A 26,133-nucleotide genomic window follows, 5' to 3' on the forward strand; every position below is an offset into this window, starting at 1 on the left:
AAGATAAAATGTTTCACAATATTATTTTTTGAATTCTGCTTTTTTATATAGATCCTTTTAAAGCTTAACCTAAATTGAATGTAAGATGGCTCTGAATTTGCACTATTTTAACCTCTAAAAAACAGTGAGCTTCGATCTTTCTTATAGCACGAAAGAGAATTAACCAGCAGGGATGCTCTTGGGTCTGTCCATTCATCCCCGTTATACCACAAACACTGTGCTAATTAATTTGTGCAGATCGCTAACAGCATTGTCAGGGATGTTTATCTGTAGTCCTGACAGCGTGCTAAAGCATAGGACGTAAAGTGAAAAAAATCCACATGTTTTGCCCTCTTCTGTCTCTCTTTCTCTCCGTTTAATCAGTCTCGCTCTGTCACTATCTCTCTGGAGATGTGTTTATATATTTATGGTGTTAATGATAAGATAAGCTTAGCTAAAGTGCCGTGTTTTCTAACATGGATTAATTGCGTTCGTACTTAGGTAAACTGATAAAGCGCACGCGGTGGGAACAGAGATTAGGAGATGTCACCTTTAGTGTGTGATAGTGTTAATGAAAGTGTCAAATTGCAGAACAACAGTTTGGTATACGGCTGTTTGGTTGTAGTTTTAACTGCTCTGCCAATTCCTGTTTTATTTATTTATTTGTTTAATTTCTAGATAATAAATCAACATTGGTAATACTATAATATTGGTATTGGTTATTTAAAGGCACAATATGTAAGATTCCCATTTTTTAATTGTAATATCCAAATATCCATGTATGTTGCTGTCTTGAAGGGCTCCTATTTTACCTCTTTTACAAGATGTATACATCTTTGGTGTCTGCAGAATGTGTATGTAAAGTTTCAGCTTAAAATACCCATCAGTTAATTTATTATACCCTGCTGAATATGTCAAGTCATGTTTATTTCTATAGCCCTTTTACTATGTAGATTGTTTCAAAGCAGCTTATCATAAAAGTTCTTGTAATTTGAAACTGTGTCAGTCCAGTTTTCAGAGTTTAGTTCAATTCAGTGTGGATTAATTTTCATTGCTGAAAGTCCAAACACTGAAGAGCAAATCCATCGATGTGCCGGTCCACAAGTCCCAAATATGTGAATTTTGGGATTACTTTGGTAAGATTACTTTGTGGCTGTTTTTGTTGCCTGTACCTTTAAATGCAAATGAGCTTGTTCTTTCCGCCCACCGTTCCCATGTGCGTGTTTCCTTCTCATGCTGCGTTCACACCAGACGGGCATGCGCAAATAAATCATGCTATTCATATTCAAAACGCGTGAACATTTTGAGTTTACTCGCTTCATTTGCACGTCAAATTCGCTTAATTCACACGTCAAATCTACTTCACAATGAACATGGATTTAGATCATGAGCGGGGTTTCTGTCTGCCTGGTGACTCTAGCTTTGTTGCTAAATGGCTAACATGGATTTTATTGACAGAATAGTTGTGTTTATGTGCTTTAGGAAGGCTGAAAAATAGCAGATATTCATTTGCTGTGTGTCTGATTCCACTAGATCATTTCAGAGGTGCACCCAGCTCTGCGTATTCATCATCTTCTCCAGAATCTATAGCTGGAGGATGGAGGCTTTCTGCAGTGCTTCTTTATGAACCCTTTATGAGAAACTTTATGAGAAATAAAGTTGTAAATATGTGCCCTCTGGTGGTGAAAATTACATACTGTGCCTTTAAAGTTTTTTTTGTAGTATATTAATATAAATTAAAATAATGACCAGTGGTTTACCAATGCTCAAAACACTAATATAATATTATAATATTTATAACATTACAAACTTTAAAATATTATAAATGAATTATTTTATTTATTTAAATTTAACATAAGTGATTAAATGTAAAAAATGTTTTCAGTTAGCTGTTATAATGCTGATCTGATCATTAAGATCAAATGTTAGTAAAAATAATAAGCATGGGCTATATTTTAGGCACAAAGTCTAAAGCGTATGGTGTAAAAGCATTAAGAACGTGTCTGAATCCACTTTTGCTATTTAAGGATGGAAAATACATTTTGCACCCCGGCGCACGGTCTAACAGGGTTGTACTTAATCTCCTAATGAGTGTGGGTGTGTTTTGAGCATTATGTGCATTAAACCAATCAGAGACTGATCTCACATTCCTTTTAAGAGTCAATTGGGATGCGCCATTGCACATTTGCTATTTACATGGCGGACTTTGTACTTCACTTGTGAGAAAACAGTTAAACAGACCATCTGCAGTGTGAGAATAAAGATTGAGCGTCCTCTATTCAGCCTCTTTACTTTACTTTTATTCTTTATTTTACTCCTTTACTTTACTCCTAAACCTTCGTGGATGAACAGTGTTGTCTACATACTAATTACTACATATTTAATTTAGTTTAAGCGCAAATATTTGTTTCAAAACTATTTCTAATTCTGTTGTAATTTCCAGCAAATTAATAAATTGAATAATAATAATAAAGTGTGGTCAAAAACTGATTATATCCAAACACGCATCCTGTTCTTATGCCCCATATGGTGATGTATACGTCTCTAAAACCTGACAAGTGGACAAATGTAAACTTATTTTTACTAAAACAAATATAAATATGCATATAATAACTAATACTGCTACTGATAATAACATTATACAAATGTAAATTGTAATGAACAAACTGAAAAAAAAACCCAGAGATGAAGAAAGCATGGAGGCAGTGTTTTTTATATTTATGTAGAAAATAATAATTTTGTGACATTTTAATCCTTTAATTTTTTTCATATGTAAAGATATTTGTGTATTGGTGTACATCCCGTGTGTGTTAAGCAAAGCATTTGGACTTGCATAAGTGCACAACTAACACGCTCTGTGCTGGACTTTAGACCAGCTTTTAGTTGGTTGATGGGGCGCGGTCTATTTCAGTTCCTCAAAATGGCAACACACCAACAATGCGCCATAACACACCTCATTTATAGACCGGAACAACCATGAGTCCACAAATTTTTTTTTTAATTTGCTATTTAAACAACGTGGCGCAAAATGGGAAAATCAGGGTTGCGCTGGTCTAAAAATAACAAAAAATCGTGCCATACACACCTTGCGCCTTGTTGTGCCGAGTGATAGGGCCCTATATGTTTTTTTTTTTCTGTGCTTTTTTAATCTGTGATGATGCATTTATATTTTTTTTTCCCCAAAGTAGCACATTTTAAAATAGTAATATATTTATATAAATATATATATATATATATATATATATATATATATATATATATATATATATATATATATATATATATATATATATATATATATATATATATTAACTATTATAAGTACACTGTAAAAACTATATGACAAAAAGTCATGAAAACAAATGTTTTTGTTACTTTTTTTTAATAATCGTTTTATTTATGTAAAGTTGAACTTAATATTTTGAGTCAGCTTGACTCATGTAAGTTGAGATAACTAGATAATATCATTAGATTCAACTAAATTTAAACCAGTAAGATTGTTTTTTAACTAGTCCTGGTTTTGCACAACAAATTTTTATGTGACCTAAGCAGCATTGTCATACATTTTAAATCAAAACAAAATCTTGGGGGCATTTATAAAAAAAAAACTCCATGCTTCATTTTGTTGATAAAGCTCTTCTTTCATGCTTATCTTTTTTCATCGTGACACATTTGGACGCGTCCCGACTGCAGGAAGTGACATCAAACTGTCAGCCAGTGCACAGACGTGTTCAGTGCAGGCTTTATAAAGTATGTAGCACCTTGTCTCTCTGCAGTGCTCTCAGCCTCTCTTCTCCCCACAGTAAAAGTCTATATGCGTCACGCCCCAATGCATAATTCATCTGTTTTTAAAATATATCACTTATTTATGGCAAAAGACTCCTCTATCCAGGTCAAGGAGCCTTTCCAGTGCTGGGCAACCCGTGCAGGTGTCCTTTCAGGAGCTCATGCAGGAGAAACATCCATTCGGCTCACCTGTCCTGTCCTGTTTCATGAAAAAAAAAAGCCTGCTGGAAGTTAAGCAAAAACGCAGTGCAGATGATGTGTTTTACTCTGGTCCTCAATTAATGACATCATGATGCAGCTGTCCTGAAAGTGCCTCAGTGATTTTCATTGGCTGATTTTTGTTTGAATCGTAGATGGTAACTTACTTTGAAAATCTTGTTTACATATTCATTTCATTTACAGAAATCGGCAAAGTATTGGTGGTGATATCTAACAGAGATGCACTGATGAGGTCTTTTTTTGTGCAAAGCAACTTTATTTATATGACGTTACATTATAAGCTAAACTTAACTATTCCAACAAAATAACCTAAGATCATTGAGAAATTGAGTACATCCTAGTCAATGGACCCCATCATACTCACGGCACAAAAAGGTGCTGGACGTGTTTGGCACGATTTGTAGCTATTTTCAGACCAGCGCAACCCTAATTTCCCCATTTTGATCTACATTGTTTAAATAGCAAAGCCATTTGCGCCACTTTGTGGACTTATGGGCGTGCTGGTCTAGAAAGGAGGTGAGTTAAGGCGCATTGTTGGTGTGTTGCAATTTTGAGGAACTAAAAAAAAACCCTTTTCACACATACAGACCTTTCCGGAAAATTACCCGCAATTTACCGGAAAGGTGTGTATGTGTGAACAGGTCCTTTTTGAAAATACCGGTAAATTCTTTCTGGCTATTTTCCAGAAAGAGAAGTTGTAAGATTACCGGTAATTTGCCGGAATGCCGCGCTGTGTGAATGCAGAAGGAAGATTGCCGGAAAGATCGCGTGCACGTCTAGAACGTGCTGATGTGAGACGTCTGCTTTAGCTAATCAGAACAGTCAGATGCATTCACGTCCGCGCGGTTTATGAGAATAAAAGCCTTTGAATATTTTCCCAGACGCGTTTAGCTGCTAGAAATTAGTCAGATAACGTTTATATGTTCTACTTAATGACAACTCTGTAAATAATCATCAATAAGATGCTGATAAGACGCTGTTTTTTTACCTTGCCTGGAAACAGCCGTGAACGCCAGCACACACACATATTATGAACATCTCGACATGCGAAAGTGATCCTCCATATGTTTTCATTGAAGTTGTTCACAATACTGATCCATCCACAGAGTTTGTGATGTAGTCAAATGTTTACTAACACAAGCCCAGCCATTTATAGCTCATTTCTGGTTAGTGATGTCAGAATTTACCAGTATTTTTGAATGGATGTGTGAATGCTCTTTTCCGGAAAAATTCCGTAAATTCCTCGCCTGTGTGAACAGCGCTTTTTTGAATTTAACGGTAAAGTCCTTCCGGAAATTTTCCAGATATTTACCAGTATCACTGTGTGAAAGGGGCTATAGACTGTGCAATTGACCAGCTGAAAGCAATTCTAAAATCCAGTCTAGAGCGCGTAAGTTGTGTGCCTTAAATGCCTACACATTGCTTAATACACACAATATGTTTAGCAAGACACAAACATCTTTACATAAGAAAAAGAATTAAAGGATTCAAATATTACAAACATTATTTTCTACATAAATATAAAAACCACTGCTTTTATTCAGTTTATACAAATGTAAATTGTCATGAATAATGTTATTATTATTAGTAGTAGTAGTATTATTTATTATATGTATATTTATATTTGTTTTAATAAAAACAAGGTTTAGATTTGTCCACCTGTCAGTTTTTGGACCATATGAGGCATAATAATAGGGCGTGTGTTTGGATTTACCACCGTTTTTTGACCACACTTCATTATTATTGTTCATTTATTGGTTTGCTGGAAATTAGAACTGAATTTAGAAAAAGGTTTGAAACTAATCTTTGTACTTAAACAAAATTAAACTAATGGATGTCTTCAGTGAAGTGTGTCCAACATGGTTTCTTTCTTCACAAAAGTGAAGGAGTAAAATAGAGAAAAAGTAAAGAGGCCAAATAGAGAAGGTTCGATCTTTATCCTCACGTTGCAGATGGTCTGTTTAACTGTTTTCTCTCTAGTGAAGCTTTCAGTTTTTTTTCAGTGTTTTTACACTTACAAAATCTGCTGTGTAAATAGCGAATGCGCCATGGCGTGATGCAACGGACTCCTAAAGGGATTGGGAGATGAGACGCTGATTGATTTAATGCACGTTATGCTCAAAACACCCATAGCTCATTAAAAGAATAAGCACAACTGCCGCAGTGCAGAGCGTATTTTTCTGTCCTCAGCAAAAGTATATTCGGACACACCCTTTAGACTTCGCGCCTATATTGTTAAAAAAAAAATTTAGTAATAAATAATAAACAGGCAACATGAGGCCTTGAATACATTACAAAATATTTATAAATTTTTTATTTTATGCTGTAATTATTTTTTGCAGCACTTTTGTGCCCACACTCTTTTTTTTTTATTGTCACCTAATTGTGATGAGGTCTTGTCTGACTTGATTTGTGTCAGAAGAAAAAAAATATCACAAGAAAAATCCCATAAAATTATATATATATATATATATATATATATATATATATATATATATATATATATATATATATATATAAAACCATGCCAAATATCAGATGGCCAGAAACCGTATAATTTTTTATTAATTTTTAAAATATTGGTGCCTATGATGCAGCAAGTCCAGACTGTTGTGTACTGCTTGATTTTATATAAAATTCACTTTAATGTGTGATATAATAAAAAGTGGGTGGCGCAGTGGGTAACAAAACCAGCTAACAGCAAGAAGGTTGGGCTGGGCTGGGTCAGTTGGCATTTTTGTGTGGCGTTTGCATGTCTCCCCCACAAGACCAAAAACATGCGCTATAGCTGAATTGGGTAAAATAAAATTTTCCTTAGTGTATGTGTGTGAATGATAGTGTATGGATGTTTCTTAGTGTTTGTTTGCAACTAGAAGAGCATCCGCTTTGTAAAACATATGCTGGATGAGTTGGCGGTTCATTCAGCTGTGATGACCCCAGATTAATAAATGGACTAAGCCAAAAAGGTTGCAAATTTTTATTTAATTTTAGTTTTTATTTGAATTTTTACTTATATGTTTAGCTTTAGACTTCACAAATGAATATCTTCTCAATTCAAATGAGCAGCAGCTTGGACCCGGAAACAATATTTCTTATCACGACTTAACAAGCAAATAATGTACACTGTTGAATAAATGAATGAATGAATGAATGAATGAATGAATGAATGAATGAATGAATGAATTAATGAATGAATTAATTAATTAATTAGTATGCATGTACTGAATGCATGTAAATATCTATTAATTGCTTTAAAAGGGGCAGCATGGTGGCTCAAGAAGGTTGCTAATTTAAGACCCGGCTGGGCTAGTTGGCATTTCTGTTTGGAGTTTGCATGTTCTTCCTGTGTTTGCGTGGGTTTCTTCCAGGTGCTCCAGTTTCCTCCACAGTCCAAACACATGCTCTGTAGGTGAATTGAGTAAACTTAATTGTCCGTGTGCACGTGTGCGTGCGTGAATGATTGTGTATGGCTCATTTCCAGTACTGGGTTGCTGCTGGAAGGGCATTTGCTGTGTGAAACATATGCTGGAATAGTTAGCGGTTCATTACGCTGTGCGACCCCTGATATATAAGGGACTAAGCCGAAAGAGAATGAATGAATGAATGAATGAACAAACGAATGAATGAATGAATATTTCTTTAAAAATCATGCTGGGAAATCAAAAAAAAGGTATTTGGTTTGATTTTTGTTGTTGTTGTTTGTTGAGCACTGCAGGGGTTTAGAAATGGGGTGCACAGTACTGCAGGTTTGTTTGGATTTGTGAATTCAAATGAATAAATTCATATATTATGACTTGTCTTCTCAACAATGTAGTGTATATTTAGTTTTGTTGTGTAGCACATAATAGAGCGAGCATCAGTTCCACACACTGATATTCTACAGCAATCATAAAAAAAAAACCAGCACTAGTATTGATAAAATGTCATCGGCGCAGCCCTAAAATCAAATCACTTTTGTTCTAGACATAAAGGTTTTATCTGAGGCTCATATTTCCAGTGTCCTTGTAAGAAAGTCAGAAAGTGAATTTATGTGTCGTTGTCCGTGTTTTGAGTACACAGTTTAGTGACGTGTCCTTGTATTTTAGCATTTATTTACTGTGTCCTTCTAAAATGTCTTCTCATACACATAAATACATACATAAATGCCTGGCACACTGTTTTAAGACACACTGTCCTGATCATCACCCCCTCCCGTCTCCATCTCAGTCTCTGTCCCCTTCATCCGGTCCCTTCTGGGTCGTTTCCAGAATCTGTGCTGATTTACGGAGGGTTTTGGGAGGACTCTAGAGCTGTGCTGTGCTGTGTGTTCATTCAGGTTGTGTTACACTGACCCCTGCAGGCTGCATCCTTTCATTGCATTTAAGGGAACATCACACTTTTCTGATAATAGGCTTATTTTACAACTCCCCTGGAGTAGCATTTTTTAATCCATTTAGCCAGTTTCTAGTTTTGGTAGAAGCACTTTTAACGTAGCTTAGCTTAGCATAGATCCTTGAATTTGATTAGACCATTAGCATCTCGTTCAAAAAAACAAAACAAAAAGAGTTTTGATTATTTCGAAATAAATACGTATACATTTATGTTTTAAAAATCAGGGTATCGACATATGGGTTTTATGTTAACATTAAATTACAGAATGAAAAATGGTCAAAATGACCGCCTTAAGTGTAGTAATTATTGAAGTGAAACACTTGTGGTACAGTGGATCAGGATATTGATACCTTGACTTTTACCACATTTTTAATGTTACAGCCTTATTCCAAAATGGATTAAACTAATTGATTTCCTCAAAATTCTACACACAATACCCCATTAAGACAATGTAAAAAAAAAAAAAAAAAAAAAAATTTGCAAATTTAAAAAAAAAATTAAAAACCTGAAAAATCACATGTACATAAGTATTCACAGCCTTTGCTCAATACTTTGTTGATGCACCTTCGGCAGCAATTACAGCCTCAAGTCTTTTTGAATATGATGCCACAAGCTTGGCACATCTGTCTTTGGGATTTTTTGCCCATTCCTCTTTTGCAATACCTCTCAAGCTCAGGTTGGATGGGAAATGACGGTGTAAAGCCATTTTCAGATCTTTCCAGAGATGAATAAGGTTTGGGTCTGGGCTCTGGCTGGGCCAAAAAGTGAAGCACTTTGAATACTTTCCGGATGCACTGTATGTAATGGATTATAGTATTTGTATTGTTTACTAATCAAACTGAACAATCTATTTATTCTCTTAATGATTGTCACACCAGTTTTCCTTCAAGGAAATTATAGAAATTAACAAATGTAATTTTTGCATGCCCATCAGCTACGCCACTGGATATTGTTAGAAACTATATGCTCATTCTCCTGCAGGCAGTATCAATTGATGGCTTTTTAAATAACACTCCACTTAAAAAAAAGGCTTATTTTAAAACTCCCCTAGAGTTAAACATTAGAGTTTTACCATTTTTGAATCCATTCAGCCGATCTCTGAGTCTGAAGCACTTTTAGCTAGCTTAACATAAATCATTGAATTGGAGTAGACTCAAGAATGACAGAAAATGCAATGTTGTTGTTCTATATGTCAATATTGGTAGGAACTATACTCTTATTCTCTAGCAGGCGGCATTCTTTTTTATTTAAAGGAACTCTCCACTTAAAAGAAAAGAAAAATAGGCTTATTTTACAACTGAATTGAGTTAAACATTTGAGTTTTACCATTTTTTAACCAATTCAGCTGATATCTGGGTCTGGCAGGAGCACTTTTAGTTTAGCTTAGCATAAATCATCAGTAGGATTAGACTATTAGCATCTTGCTTAAAATAATAATAATAATAAAATAAAAAATCCAAAAAGAGTTTTGATCATTTTTGTATTTAAAGCTTGACTCTTTTGTAATTACAATATGTACTAAGACAGAAAATGTAAAGTTATTATTTTATAGGATGGTGTTGCTTTGAACTATACTCTCATTCCCCTGCAGGCTGCATCCTTTCGTTGTATTTGAAGGACACTCCTCTTTAAAAAAAGAATAAAGAAAAAGAAAGGCTTATTTTACAACACCCCTAGAGTTAAACATTTGAGTTTTACTATTTTTGAATCCATTTAGCTGATATCTGGGTCTGGCGGGAGCACTTTTAGCTTAGCTTAGCATAGACCATTGAATTGGATTAGACCTTTAGCATCCCATTCAAATAAATAAATAAATAAAGAGTTTTGTTAATTTTCCTATTTTAAGCTTGATTCTTCTGTAGTTACGTGTACCAAGACTGACAGAAAATGTTTTTTGATATTGCTAGGAAGAATACTTGCATTCCTGCGTAATAATCAAGGAATTATTACACCATCATTGTCATCATTACCCCAGAATGAGAGTTTTCTAGACATGCCAGTCTAGAAAACACATAGTTTCATTTTCCATCAGTCTTAGTACACAATCTTGGTGTGAAAGAGTCTAGCTTTAAAATTCTAAAACTCCTTTTTCTGAAAATTATGAGTGAAATGCTAATGGTCTAATCCGATTCAATGATTTATGCTAAGCTAAGCTAAAAAATGCTTCCGTGAGACCTAGAAATCGACTGCATGGATTTTGAAACGGTAAAACTCAACTCTAACTCTAGGGGAGTTGTAAAAAGTGGAGTGATCCTTTAAGGCACATGTACACCATTCAGATAATGGGTTGCACTTCCTTTTTGGGCAACTTCCATTCAAAAAAACTGAAACTTATTATTTTAGTTATACAACAGTTTTTTTTTTAGTTTTAGTAGTACAACAGTACAAATAATCCATATAAAATAGATCATTAAAACTGAAATATGTTTGGCTTTTTTTTTAAATAAGTCATGAATAGTTCTACGCTTGGTATTTTTAACATGACATCAGTATCACATGCATATTTGTTCACAGATTTTTTTTGTTTGTTCCACCAGATTATTTTCTTTTCATGTCCTCTACAGTATGGTACATAATCTTCAGCATATCCCTATTATTGCTGTGAAAAGACTTTATGCAAGGTTTGCTGAATACAATTCGTTCATTCAAATGAATTGCCTTTTAATATTCCATGGTTAAACTTTGAGGAAAATATGTGTTTACAGTTGAATGAAAGTAACTCCCATAATTTATAGGGTGTGGGATAAATGTGGATAATCCACAGCTACATACATTTACTGGCCACTTTATTAGGTACACCTTACTAGCATCAGGTTGGACCCACTTTTGCCTTCAGAACTGTCGTAATCCTACGTAGTATAGATTCAACAAAAGTACTGGAAATATTCCTCAGAGATTTTGGTTTATATTGACATGATAGAATCACGCAGTTGCTGCAGATTTGTCGGCTGCACATCTATAATGTGAATTTCCCTTCCACCACATCCCATAGGTGCTCTATTGGTGTCACATTCACCAGCGATCTCTAACCACCAGAGGTCGCTGGAAAACATTCTCACTCACAGAACTACAAATGTGTTTGTAAATGGACTTCAACTTCATACATGCTCTTCGTCCACACACCTGCTTCCTCATTTAGACTGATTGCACTTGCACCACCTGAGGATTGTCAAAGACTGATAACACACACTATTTAAGCCACACATTCACCCCTTCAGTTTGCAGAGTCTTGTTATCTGTACTAGTAACACTACAACACGGTCTCCTTGACTTGTTATCCTGTTTATTGAACTTAGTCTTGTTTTGTCTGAGTCTGCCGCCTGCCTTACAACCTCCCGCCTGTTATATGACTACGATTCTGGACTGTCTCAATATACCCGTTTACACCTGAATTGACCATTGCTTGCCTGACTATGATTAAACCTGCATTTGGATCCTACCTTCTGTTGTCAAGTGTCACTCCCCGTGGTTACAATTGGATTGAGATTTGGTGACTGTGGAGGCCATTTGAGTACAGTAAACTCATTGTCATTATTAAGAAAACAGTCGGAGATGATTTACACCTTATGACATGATGTAATCTGTTTTGTTACTCAATTTATTACTGTTTGTACTATTATTATATACTAATATGCACTTTAAAAAATGCTGGGTTGTTTTTAGCCACACATATGTATAACTTTTTGTTTTAGTATGTCTATTAATATACATTTTTAATACATTCATAATACGTTTTCTGTCAATTATGTATTACAGAATATTAGCTACATATTTCAAATATTACAAATGTATAGCTGTCTATACTGTTAATATTCATTCTGTTTCTTTCTACTTAATTGTTTTCCTTCGGCTTAACATGCAAACTCCACAAAGAAATGCCAACTGAACCATCCGGGACTCAAACCAGCAACCTTTTTGCTGTGAGGTGACGGTGCTAACCACTGTGTCGCCCTGTTCACCCAAAAATAAAAAATTTAAATCTCATCAAGTGGTTCCAACCCTTTATGAGTTTCTTTCATCTTTTGAACAAATAAGAAGATATTTTGAAGAATGTTACAAACCGGTAACCATTAATGTCCACAGTAGGAAAAACAACTACTATGGAAGTTAATGGTCACGTTGAGTTTCTTCAAAATATCTTTTAGTAATTAACAGATGAAAGAAAATCATAAAGATTTGTGACAAGGGGGAGAAAATGATTCACGAGAAAAACAAGATTGTCATAATTTATAATTAGACAATTATATAAATAAAAACAATGCATGGCTTCCACATATTTGTCAATTTGAAACAACTTAATTCACAATGTTTGCAGCTCCTGCTATTTTGTCTCTTGAACCTCAGATGACCTAAAAGCTATATTAATGGTTAATCTTAATTTTCCCCCCTCCCCTGTGTCTTCCAGGGCCAGGCAGACCTGCTGAAGCATGCGAAAGGAGAAGCGATGGACACACTGCGTCAGATTCACTGTGCTGCTCACTCGTGCGGTTTGGCCAAGAACGGAGCCTCCACGTCCCCCGCTTCGCCTCTCCTGCCACCCCTTCACCCGCGGCCCCTCCACACCATCCACGAGACGGAGAGCGACAGCACCACCCTGCACTGAGAGACAGAGAAATCAGCTTTTCGCTTCAGGTTCTGTTTGAGCAGGGAAAGTGTTGAGTCGGTCAAGAACACACAGGAGAGATACTTTAACTTTCAGCACTGCGCTTCACTCTCTTTTCTTCCCAAATCTGAAATGCCCTTAAAGGGACAGTTCACCTAACAATATGAAGATTCTGTCATCATTTACTCTTGATTTACTTGTTACGAATAATTTTTTCCTTTTCTGTTAAACACAAAAGAAGATATTTCGAAGAATGTTGGAAACCTGTAACCATTGTCTTCCATAGTATTTGTTTTTCCTACTATTGAAGTCATTAGCTGTTTTCATCCAAAGATGCGAATAAGATTAGCAAAACTAGAAAATTCACATAAAAGATATATGACAGTATTTCTCAACCACATTCCTGGAGGACCACCAGCTAAGCACATTGTTCATGTCTCTTTAACAGCTCCTAAGCAGAGACTGAAAGTAATGAGTGTGACTAAGGAGACAGACTAAGGCAGGGGTGTCCAAACTCGGTCCTGGAGGGCCGGTGTCCTGGAGAGTTTAGCTCCAACCCTAATCAAACACACCTGAAGCAGCCAATCAAGCTCTTACTAGATATACTGGAAACTTCCAGCAGGTGTGTTGAAGCAAGTTAAAGCTAAACTCAGCAGGACACTGGCCCCCCAGGACTGAGTTTGGACACCCCTGGACTAAGGAGACATCCAAAACATGCAGTGCTGGTGGTCCTCCAGGAATGTGGTTGAGAAACACTGATATATGAGACAAGCAAATAAAGCAGCATTCCCTTCCCCCAGAGTTTTTTTTTTTTTTTTTTTTTGTATGCGCATGCTGAAATTTATTCAGTAAATATTTTTTAATCATAGTTTGTGCATTTTTATTGGTTTATTTAAATTAGTTTTATCAGTTAAAAATGTTTTATGCACAGTTTCAAAATTTATGCTCATCTCAACATCAAAATCTCTTCAAAATATCTTCTTTTGTGTTTAATAGAAAAGAAACTCCTAGACTACTGGAAGGAGAATAGATAGAGAGTAAATTTCCATTTTTAGGAAACCGTCCCTTTAATTTAAAAGATTGTTTCAATAACAGAATGAAAATTTCCTGATTATTTATTCAGCCCAATTTCATCAAACAGGTCAAATTCCTTCTTTACATTTACTTTAAATTTACGTTTACATTGTTTTTTTAGGAAAACATTTTATTATTTGTTTTCATATTGTGGACTTCTATGGACTTCCAAACTACAGTTTTTCAATGCAACTTCAAACCGGAGAACATTAACAGCATAGACAGCTCATAAAGCTCATTTGTAATATTTTATATTTAGTCTTGCATTCATTTTTCTTCAGTTTAGTCCCTGTAAAAATACACTGTACACACTGTACACTTAATAAAAAGTTCAGTAACTTAAAAACAAAGACATTTTGAGGTGTTCAGCGTTTGAAGTTGTGTCTTTTTTTCAAGTTAACTGAAAAGGCTGGTTTAAGTCAAATATACTTTATGAAATTCAACTCAATTTCAAAAAATAATCTGGCACAACTTCAACCCCTGAAGTTTAAAAACGCAATATTTCTTTGCATCCGGTTGCTTTGTGATGTTTCAGAAACAAATTTCAGGAGAAGCACGATTAGTCTTTGACGAGGCTAATTCATCACAGACAATCTTTCAATTGTCCAATCAGCTCGAGACCAAACTCCTATAAATAGTCAAACACGTCATACCTCTGATTTCCCTTGACTACAGCATCCCTCCACCACCCAAACTCCACACTATTAAACCCGATACCTATTTAAATCTGAGGGGGGAGCGTTCTGAAGCCAGTTAGACACTGCGCTCTGACCCTATCTCTCGCTATCCTGATAAGGGGAATAACACAAGTTAAGATGTCTTCCCGAGCTCAGAGACAGCACGTCGAATATGCATATTCTATTCAGTCAAATATCTGTGAGTGTGAACTCATGAAACTTTTCTAAGTTAACTCAACTTATGTTTGACAGTGCAGGAAGTAAACACTTAAATGAAGAGCTCAAAATGTTACGTCTCCTCAACTGATTTCATTATTTTCATTGAACAGTTCTAAACATGCAGTTAAATAGTTTTTATGAGGAAACTCAACACTGAGCTCCAAAATATGTCCACCTAGCTTAGAATTTTAAACTGAGTTAGCAATTTGTAATTTGGATATTTTACAGTGTACTCTGGCATGTGTTTTACGCAGCGGATGCCCTTCCAGCCACAACCTAGTAATAGTTAAAATAGTTTGTTAATATAATGTAATATATAGTTAAAGAGAAAGTATTATAAATTAGAAAAAAATGTATCGTTATTAAAAATACTAAATCAGATAAACGAAAAGCCTATTAATATATTTTATGTGTGTGCAGAAAAAGGAAATAGATTTATTTAAATAAATAAATATAAAAACACTAAACAGTGCTATATTATTGAAATAAATATAATTTAGTGGCAAAACCTCCTTACTTTCAGATTAGAAAAACAGTGTCATTTTCGTTAAGAAGAAAAAAAAATATGCTTCTTTCCACAAAAGCAATTCAGGGCTATTGCAAGATGAGATTTTGTGGTTAAAATGTATATAATTTGTTGTTGTTGTTTTTTTGTAAAGATGATCATTTGTTTCTCCAGGTAACACATTTATTCATTGGGTGGTGTTGTGCAGCTGCATTGAAACTGAAATTTGCAAGTTTAAATCATTGAGCACTACAGAAGACCACTATAAAGAGGAATAGTATATGTGACACTGAACCTAAAACCAGTCTTATAAGTATATATAGCAGGGGTTCTCAAACTCGGTCCTGTAGGGCCAGTGTCCTGCAGATTTGAGCTCACACTTGCCTCAAAATGCCTGCAAGGATGTTTCTAGAGAGCCTAGTAATGCCGCGATAACACTAGAGTTTGTGTGTGCAAAATTCTGTTGTACGTTTCTTCGAAAAGGGGCGGGATTAAACAAGATGATTAGATATTTGAAAAAGCGAGTGATTGGTCAATATTTTAAATTTCTATCACTTGATACAATTTCGCAGGTCAGAGTCCACCAAGCTTGAACTTTCCAACACAGCAAACTGTGAAACTTGTCGCAAGAGCTTGCGTTTCCGGTCTGACGCATTTGTGTGCGTATGAATGGAAGTCTATGGGGAGAAAAGTGCAGTGTGACCACAGCTTAAGAGCTTGATTAGCTAGCCCAGGTGTAAAAATATGCAGAACACAGGACCTCCAGGACTAAGATTGAGAACCCCTGATAGTATAGTATAAAAGCTATGGAAATAGGTTGATATATATTGATTTTTCTTTTTGCCAGAAATATTTTAAATAATAGGTAAAAGATCGCAGAAAAGACTAAGATGTTGATTAGTAATGTGCATTTCTAAGAACTTATTTTATACAGTACAACTTTAAACTCAATTTTCTCAGTATTTAAAAAAGGTTCCAGATTCCAAATTTTCGAATAGTTGTATCTCAGTCAAATATAGCCATTTTCTAACAAGCTGTACATCATATAAAAATACTGACTGGTTTTGTGGTTTGTGGTCACATATAGTCTTTGGTTGTTGTTGTTTTACCTTTTTTATTTTATAAATGTTTATTTACAAAAAAAAACAGGAACAGTTGAAACACTCTTTAAAATATATTCTTTAGCAAATTCTCTAGTAATTCTGCAGTCTAAAGTGGATGAAAACAGCATAGTGTGTTGATTTTTAAATCTTTCTCCAAACAGCAGTTGAAGTCAAAAAGTTTGAAGAAGTATAAAACTATTCCACAGAAAGAGAAGAAGGCATTTCTGAGCTAACTCTTTGTGAAAATAAAAAGCAGAGTAAACATGAAGAGCAAATCCTCCTCCGTTTACATCAACACAGAACTGAAGGCTCTCTCGCTCCCCCTGCTGGCTCCTCAGTCCTAACACATTTGTGGTTATTGTTGAACTGAGTAATATAAATATATGTATATGAAAAAAACAAACTGTCAGCTCAGTACACTTTGGTCCTAAAGGGGACTCTCTCTCTCCAGGGGTCGTGTGTTTGCGTGTGTGTGAGTATAGTGCTCAGCATAAATGAATACACGCCTCATATATCTGTCTTATTTTAATGAATATTTTCTATAGGATGCTTTACAATAATATATTTGTGCATATACATTAGATTAATCAGCACCAAAGCTACAACTGGAACTTATCTACACTTTAAAAATGCTGAGTTCCACACAAGCTGAATTGTTTTGGGACAACATGAAGGAATTAAGTTAACTTATTAGTTTTTACAAATTTAAGTGGATTAAACATAAAATAAACAAGTTGTCCCAAATAAAACCTCAAGAATTGTGTTGTTTTGGTTCATTTTAAGTAAGTAGTTTGAACAAACAACAAACTTCCACTTATTTGAGTGTAAAAAACACAATTTCAGATCATTGTCCAAAAATAGTTCACAGAAGTTAATATATTGGGTGTTTATAATATGTATAAATGATATACTCTACCTGACAAAAGTCTTATTGACTATCTAAGTTTTAGGAACAACAAATAGTAACTTGACTTCAAGTTGATTATTTGGTATCAGAAGTGGCTTATATAAAAGGCAAAGGCCTCTAGATTACACTTTTTTTTTTGCCAAAATAGAATACGATCATGGCTTGATTTTTTTATTATTTAATTAGGACAGTAAGGTCTGACTTTGCTTAGACAAAAGTCTTGTCAGTTAACAGAAATAATGTACAGTATAGAATATAAAGTCATGGTGCAGAGGAAAAAGAATGAGCATTGTGTATGACTCCCATGAGCTTGGAGGACTGCATACATACATCTCTGCACTAACTCAAATAACTTATTAATAAAGTCATCTGGAATGGCAAAGAAAACATTCTTGCAGGACTCCCAGAGTTCATTAAGATTCTTTGGATTCATTTTCAATGCCTCTTTTGTCATTTTACCCCAGACATGCTCAATAATGTTCATGTCTGGTGACTGGGCTGGCCAATCCTAGAGCACCTTGCCCTTCTATGTTTTCAGGAACTTTGCAGTGAAGGCTGAAGTATAAGGAGCACTATCCTGCTGAAGAATTTGCCCTCTCCTGTGGTTTGTAATGTAATGGGCAGCACCAATGTCTTGATACCTATGGCTGTTGATGTTGCCATCCACTCTGCAGATCTCCCACATGCCCTCATACTGAATGTAACCCCAAACCATGATTTTTCCTTCACCAAACTTGACTGATTTCTGTGAGAATCTTGGATCCATGCAGGTTCCAATAGGTCCTATGCAGTATTTGTGATGATTGGGATGCAGTTCAACAGATGATTCATTGGAAAAAGTCAAGTTATTATCTGTTGCTCTTACAACTGTCATCGATGACAAGAGTTTTGACAGGTAGTGTACAATTTATTTAAATATTGTAGTTTGTAATTGCAATTTTTAGCAATAACTAATTTGAATTTACATTAGTAATGATATTAATGTATTAATAATACAAAAAAATCTATTAATAATAGGTGACCAAACTTTTACTTTAATTGATATGAATATTATGTTTAATAAAATGACTATTATGTTTAATAAAAGTTTTGTTTAAAAGCATCCAAAAATCACTGAGAAATGGTAAATGGGTAAAAATATTCATTTTTATTTAAAGGAGGTGTACTTATTAATGCTGAGCACTGTATATTGTATGTGTGATGCAAATGCAATGTATTTTGAATAAGGAAAACTATGTATATTGTTTCTAAACTGGAAACTGGAAGATAAGAAACTCTGGGAAAATAAGGTTCTCAGTTGTTGGCACTGAGGATCAGACAAGCAAATAATTATTTCAATAAATGAAGTTTAAAATAGTTTTAAGACAAAGTAAAGGACACTTGACCATCTCATCGCGATCACGTCACACCCAATAATACACACTGTTCATGAATATTGTTATTACTGCTGTTAATATTGTGGGTAGGTGTTAATTAAAAATGGAGGTTGTTTTATATTTGCGTAAACAGGTGTCATTCTGTACCAGTTTTCATCGGTGGAAACCTCACAGAAAAACAGCGAATGGCGGGGAGAGGATGGGGTGAGGGTGGGGAAGATAGTTTGGGATAAAGATTTGGGTGTTTATTGTCACATTAATGTCACAATGACATCTGATTGAGATGATGTTCGTCATTTATAATGCCCACATGATGTTATATAAAAGCTGAATGACATCAAAAATGTCTTCATGGTATTATTTATATAATGTATTGCATATTGAAAAAGAAAATATTTGGGGTTAGTAATTTTTTTGAGTGTTGTGTTATTACAGTTTTAAAAATACAGTAAGACAAGCAGTAATGTGAAATATTCAACTAATTTAAAGAGCCCCTATTATGTTTTTTTTTAAATGACTTTGCATGCAGTGTGTAACACACCCCTAAGTGAAGTGAAATATCCAGCTAAGGCTTAAATCTGAAAGTGCACCTTGTTTAAACCTATTGATTCATCTATAAAAGAGTCGACTCAAAGTGGTTCAAATGAATCATTTTGGTTATGAATCTTTAGCCGTTTCGGCCTGACGTTGATACGGAACTTATGCCCCACCCATTTGTTGCACACGCAGACTTGGGAAAATTTAAACTCCCACCCACAAACACTGTAGCAAAAAAATTAGACAAAAGCTGTAACAGATTTCGGTTGAATCATGTCGCGAAGACGCTGTGCTCTGAAGTGTGAGGGAAAGTTCAAAGATGAGGCTGTGTAAAGTCAGCGGTTGAAGTTTAGTTTTTGCAAAAATACCTCAGCATTATAGCCTAATCCTTGTGCTTTGTTCTCGTCATTTTTCTGACGAGTGCTTCCGAAATCTACACGCTTATATCGGGGGCTTGATCGGACGATTGTTAAAGGATCAATCAGAAAAGACTATTGATGTATGGGACTTTATCAGAGCTTGACAGGAACTTTACAGTACACAGTACATGGATCAGTTTCTTGCTTCATTTCACAAGTTTAAGTAACTAAAGTTTGATTAAAATGGTTGCCTCCTTGTTTTCTCTAGCTTGCAAATTATGTGTTTAATTGTGTTTGGTTACTTGTAAATGCTCCATGTGGATTGTTATGGATCTGGTTAACTCTTTATATTCTCATATTTAAAATCACGTTGAAAACGCACTGTGCACTGCTTTGTTTACGGATTCAAATGCGTTTGTGAGCTCACAATCCTCTGCTGTTTGAAATATGAACAGTGTACTGAGTCGTGGCTGGGCGCTGTGGACAGCTGCCAAATTGCGGCACTGGTGTGTGTACCCTGATAGAAACCTATGTTTAGAACTCTGAAATGCATGTCGCTGCGTGGCGTGATGCAGCCTGCGCATCTGGTGTGCAACCCCCTTTAGTATAAATAGAGCCTAAGTGTGTATTATTCATGAGCCGGTTGCAGCTGCAACAGGGGTGGGCCCGGAGGGTTGCAATGCCGGCTCAGCATCGTGATGTTTATTGACCATTGGCGATTGACGATGGCATAGTATATCGACCCAACCCTTCTCCAAACACAACAAGTTGAGTTTTTTAAAAGTTCTACCAAAGTTCTACCAAAGAGTTTTTCTAAAAAGTTCTATTTGGTTTTACTTGACCATATGACAATAGCCCCTTTCACACATGCAGATACTTCTCTGCATGTGTAACACCCCCAGTACAAAATACCAGTAAGTTCGTTCCGGCTATTTTCCAGAGAGAGCAGTTGTAACATTACCGGTAATTTTCCAGATATTTGCCGGCATTACTGTGTGAAAGAGGCTATTCTACCAATCCTCTTCTGGATCATCCAAATGCTCTCTAGCAAACTTCAGAGAGGCTTTGACATGTACTGGCTTAAGCAGGGGGACATGTCTGGCACTCTGCAGGTAATTTTTCCTCATACAGTAGTTCTTCTTTTTTTGCCCCACTGTTTATTGCGATATGAATACAATTTTATCAGATGACTTGAATAGCTCTGTAATGGAATAAAGTCATTAATTTAGATTGACTGGCATAATTTTAAAGCGAAGTGAATCAAATTGCAAACATAAATGCATACAATTAAAATAAAGTAGTTATGGTTTTCTGAAGAGTCAAACAGTAGTCAGATTTTATGGTACAGTAACTGAGTAATCAAATGTGATGTAGAATGTAAAATAACACCGTACAGTCTTCATTGCTGATCAACTACAATTCCAACTTAACATTACAGATCCTGCGATGTGACATTGCGATATTAATGCTGAAACAATATATACCATGCAGCCCTAATCATAAACATCTTTGACTATTGCTATAAATTAAAATAATTTTTATGCCAAATTAAATTAGTAGCCACATTTCCATTGTCAGCAAGAGCTAAAAACAGGACAGTTGTGAAAACAACCTCCGACTGCAAGTTTTGAGGTCATAATAAAATAACCGTAACCTGATGTAGGGTCCAGCCAGTTAGTCCAATGACGGTATCCAATGGTGGATGAAGGTTCACTGCATGTTCGGTCTTTTCAGTGCACAATGTTGATTTATATTAAACTTAACTCATATCTGACTCCAATTTTAGTATGAGATGGTTTAGAATATTAATATGTTTATCCTCGTTTTATCTGACTCCAATTATAAAACATTGATAAGATTATTTTGTTTCCTTTCACATTATTTTAGATTATGATTGAATATTCTTTTGATTTGTTATTATACCTTATTCTCATTTACTCAAATTCCGATAGCATCTCGAGTCTTGCACCGGCCGGGTATACAATCTCTTAATACAAGCTTGTCAGTCTTGGTCATTAAACAGAGGCGATTAACCACTCTCCTAAAAAGGCAGAACACTACTTACTCAATTTAGGAGATTTTTTATGTGGTCCCCATAGATCTGTTATCTACTAATTCAAGACAAAGTATTTTAATAATAATCGCACAGGATTATAAGTTTGTAGATGAAGGCCTAAATATCCACATTTAAAGTAGTTTCAACAATATTTTGTTGTTCTAAATAGAAAACCCATATTTGGCCTTTTGCAGTCTACGTATACATGAAATAATGCCAATTTGCTAGTCGGATCTCTAACAACATTGTTTAGCGTGCCACGCTGCTCCGTCTAACATGTTTTAGTCCGTTACTAACCTGTACAGTGGCTTGTAGTGCTATGGACAACAACATTTATCAGTGATAATAACACGAGGTTTGAATAGTTCAAAACATAACAATTTATTAGTCAGGTAAATGTATTATGCCAATTCAATCAGTCAATTCATAAACGATCAATACAAAACATCAAATTATCAAAGATAAATCCAAGATGAAAAAGATGCATTCCTGACTTTGAAATATACATAACATGGAACAAGCCATGTTATGGGCTGATCTGGTTAAGCAGAATCGCCCTGAGTCCTTCTTAGGCCTTACCTTAAATAATCCAAGAATTCCCTCAAGGAAGGGGGTGTGAACAAAAGGCATTCACACTTAGTGGCACACCCCTCTCAGTGGTTCAAAAGATGCCTGAAGTTATATATTTATTGTGTTGATTATGTCTATTTCTGAGAGAATGAGACCATTGTACCAATCGCACTGAGACATTTCAAATGATATCAAACATGATAGTTAAAGTCAGTTTGGTTAATCTAAAACATTGAAATGACCATATGCGTGAGTTGGGGGGGATGAAGCTGAGTTCTGCAATCTCAGATGCAAATGCAGCAGGAACTGGTTTCCCGCATTCCCCCCTGGTGGGTTGTGAAGTCACCAGTCTCTGTTTTCAGCTCATGTTTTGAATTGTCAAAGACATCAAAAATATTTGTAATATTTCAATTCTTACACCTGATATTTATTGTTTTGCATAGAATAAACTGCATGTTGAATTAAAGGCTGTTTACATGTGAAAAGAATTAGATTTGAACAGCCGCAAAGTCAAACAGAAAGTTTTCAAATGTCACTTTATATAGTGAAGGATCATTTCTACTAATTAATTTATTAATTAATGAGCTCTGAGTACTTTCTAGAACACTTTCCTAGCATTAAAAACAATGATTAAAGAAATGCCATTTAATGAGCTCTTGTTAGCGGGAGTTATTACAGAAGCAAGAAAGTGTTGTTTTTCCAACCATCTGCACATTTGTGAATATGATTGACTGATCATTGATCTATACAGTTCAGTAAACAAGTTAAATAGCTTTCATTTGCAAAACACGTTCTGTTTTTGCTCCGTCAAAGAAAATCTCAGAGAAACATAGTGTGAATTAGTGCGTGAATATGCTGAGTAAATAGTTGGACCTTAAATGATACACAATGTACTTTAAGCAACCTATGCTCATTCTAAAAACGTACCTCTATATACATTTCTGGAGAGCACGAAATACGCCCCAGATGGTATGTTTTTTTTTTGCAGTTTTTGTTTTGCGAATCTATACAAGGTCGCTATATGTTTGCTTTCTGAGATCTCAAATTTTGCGAGTGCCATTCGCGCCTGCTGTTCTTGCGTAAACCCACCAAAGGCCACTGTTTGACTGACTGACCAATCGACTGACCTACACTCCTCCTCCCCTAAAGCCAACTAATTTTATTTATTGACTCACCCACCAACTTCCCTAAACCCAACCAACAATTTTTAAAAGCAATCCAAAAAAATTAAAGCACTCGTCTGATTTTTACCACGTTTTCAGATTTCATCACATTCTCACCCTATTATTTACTTTTTTGTTTTATTTATTTTTTTAATCATCTTCTTTCTGGAGCCTTTCATCAAGGGACTCGAACCCCGTCGTCGTGGTAAACTCCTCTCTGCGTCTTAAGTCTGCCGACGTACATGGTGAGCTAACGGGACAAACTGGTTACAGTGGGAAAGCTGTCCATATGGGGGTAAGCTGTCAGCTGGTAAGCGCGAAAAGGAATGGTGTCATACCACCCTGTAGCGTTCATTTAAAAGATGAAATGCAGCTATACGTACATCTGGCTACATAATTCGCAATCTCCAGAAATGTATATAGGGCTACGTTTTCAGAATGAGCCTATGTTGACTTTAAATGTGCACTGTGCACATGACCATCCAATTTCTGAATTTTATGAGGTTATTTTGAATCCCCAACCCCTCCACGTTATAATTAAAAATCTAACAGTTCAGTAAATAAAAATTGAGTATATGAAATATTCAATATTTCAACATCTGGTATTTAAAGTGCCCTTTTTCTCTTAATTGTGAGCACGCACTGTAAAAAAGTTACTTTATTTAAGTTATTAATTTTTGAGTGGACGCTAATGGTCCAATTCGATCCAATAATCCAGGGATTCTCAACCGGTGGTCGCGAGAATTAAATTAACTCAATATTATACTATAATTTTTGGATTTCATTATCAACATGCCATATTAAAATGATCAAAGTAATGCACTTTCTTCTGTTCACTGGGTGCAAAAACAGCCTCATGATCTACTACTGATCTACTGCAACTACACGCAATTCTGTTCATTCACAAACTATGCATAAAGTGAAAGTAAAGTATCTGTGTTTTTGTGTAAACTATTCAATATATCCGCATAGTTGTCCAAATCATATGAGCTTCAGACGTGCTCTGACGGAGCTGTTCACTGTTTCTGTCAGCAATCTCCCAATAATATTCAGCTGCAAACTCAACCACCATCAGATCGATGCGTTTCAACAGATTTAGGGTGTTTTACTGTGTTTTACATTTGTCTGTAAATTTTTGAATAGTAGATATTTAATAGTAAATATTCAGTCAATCAAGTTTAAAGCAGAAACTAGTCTTTTGCTTTAATCTCCCTCCAGACCTGTGGTTCTTTTTGAATCTGTGTATATTTGAAAAAAAATTAAAATTAAAAAAAAAAAAAAAATATATATATATATATATATATATATATATATATATATATATATATATATATATATATATATATATATATATATATATATATATATATAGCATATTGTGATAAAGTTCATTATTTTCTGTAATGTACTGATAAACATTAGACTTTCATATATTTTACACTCATTACACACAACTGAAGTTGTTCAAAAGCCTTTTATTGTTTTAATATTGATGATTTTGGCAAAAAAACCCAAAATTCTTATCTCGAAAAATTAGCATTTCTCTTCCGACTAATAAAACTGAAGTGTTTTTAATGCAAAAAAAGTTAACATTCCAATAATTATGTTCAGTTATGCACTGAATACTTGGTAGGGAATCCTTTTGCAGAAATAACTGCTTCAATATGGCGTGGCATGGAGGCAATCAGCCTGTGGCACTGCTGAGGTATTATGGAGGCCCAGCATGCTTCGATAGCAGCCTTAAGCTCATCCGCTGTGTAAAAATGTGCTGGATAAGTTGGTGGTTCATTCCGCTGTGGTGACCCCAGATTAATAAAGAGATTAATAAAGCCGACAAGAAAATGAATGAATGAATGAAATGATTTAACTTTCTCAAACAGAATAGTCACTGGTGCCCCTTTTTACACACTGCTCCACAATTCTCACCAAAGGAAAGTTTAGAGTCAATAATTGTGCCAAGGTATTTGTATTGTCGCACACTTTCCACAGTCTGATTTTTAATGGAAGTGTTCACCTGTGTGTGAACAGCCTTCCTAAAATCAATGATCATATCTTTTGTCTTTAATACATTTAACTGAAGATATGACTCCTCACACCATCTAACAAAATCAGTTAGCCCTGGACCATGCCCTGTTTCATTAGCATAAAGTTGGCTGACAATGACATTGTCATCTGCATGCTTGATAATGGTTCTATTTTCCCACCTGCTCTGGCACATGTTAGTGTAAAGGATATATAACAGAAGTGAAAGAACACATCCTTGTGGGGACCCGGTTGAGGAGCAAACTTTATCAGATAAGCATCCATTCACTCGAACACTTTGTGTTTGATTAGTTAAAAAAATAACGATCCAGCCCACCAAGTTATTACTAAGGTCAAACTGTTCCAGTAGTCTAATTAAATTGTGGGGTTGAATTGTTAAAAGCAGAGGGAAAAGCCGACAAACAAAAGTCTGGAATGGGAACCATTTTGTGTCTGTGAACTTTATAACTATATTGTGTGTGACTCATCGAAAGGCTTAAATTAACTCCACAACATTCATTCATTCATTTTCTTATCGGCTTAGTCCCTTTATTCATCTGGGGTCGCCACAGCAGAATGAACACAACCCATCTCTGGGAAATAACTC

The 26,133-nt window shown here is 35.2% G+C and overlaps 1 protein-coding gene across 4 annotated transcripts in view; it reads left to right on the forward strand.

The window, feature by feature from the left end:
- Positions 1–26,133, forward strand: part of LOC141381166 (inactive phospholipase C-like protein 2) — a 191,622-nt gene that overhangs the window by 164,379 nt on the left and 1,110 nt on the right. For 3 of the 4 annotated variants that reach the window (XM_073944254.1, XM_073944253.1, XM_073944252.1), the window contains one exon: positions 12,761–13,312. In XM_073944254.1, coding sequence (XP_073800355.1) covers positions 12,761–12,958 — 198 coding nt within the window. In that variant the 3' untranslated portion in view covers positions 12,959–13,312. Of the gene's footprint in view, positions 1–12,760; positions 13,313–26,133 lie in introns of those variants that run through there. The other variant, XM_073944255.1, reaches the window with a different exon arrangement.

This window comes from Danio rerio, chromosome 3 (genome assembly GCF_049306965.1).
Source record: "Danio rerio strain Tuebingen ecotype United States chromosome 3, GRCz12tu, whole genome shotgun sequence".
NCBI classification, from domain to species: domain Eukaryota; kingdom Metazoa; phylum Chordata; class Actinopteri; order Cypriniformes; family Danionidae; genus Danio; species Danio rerio.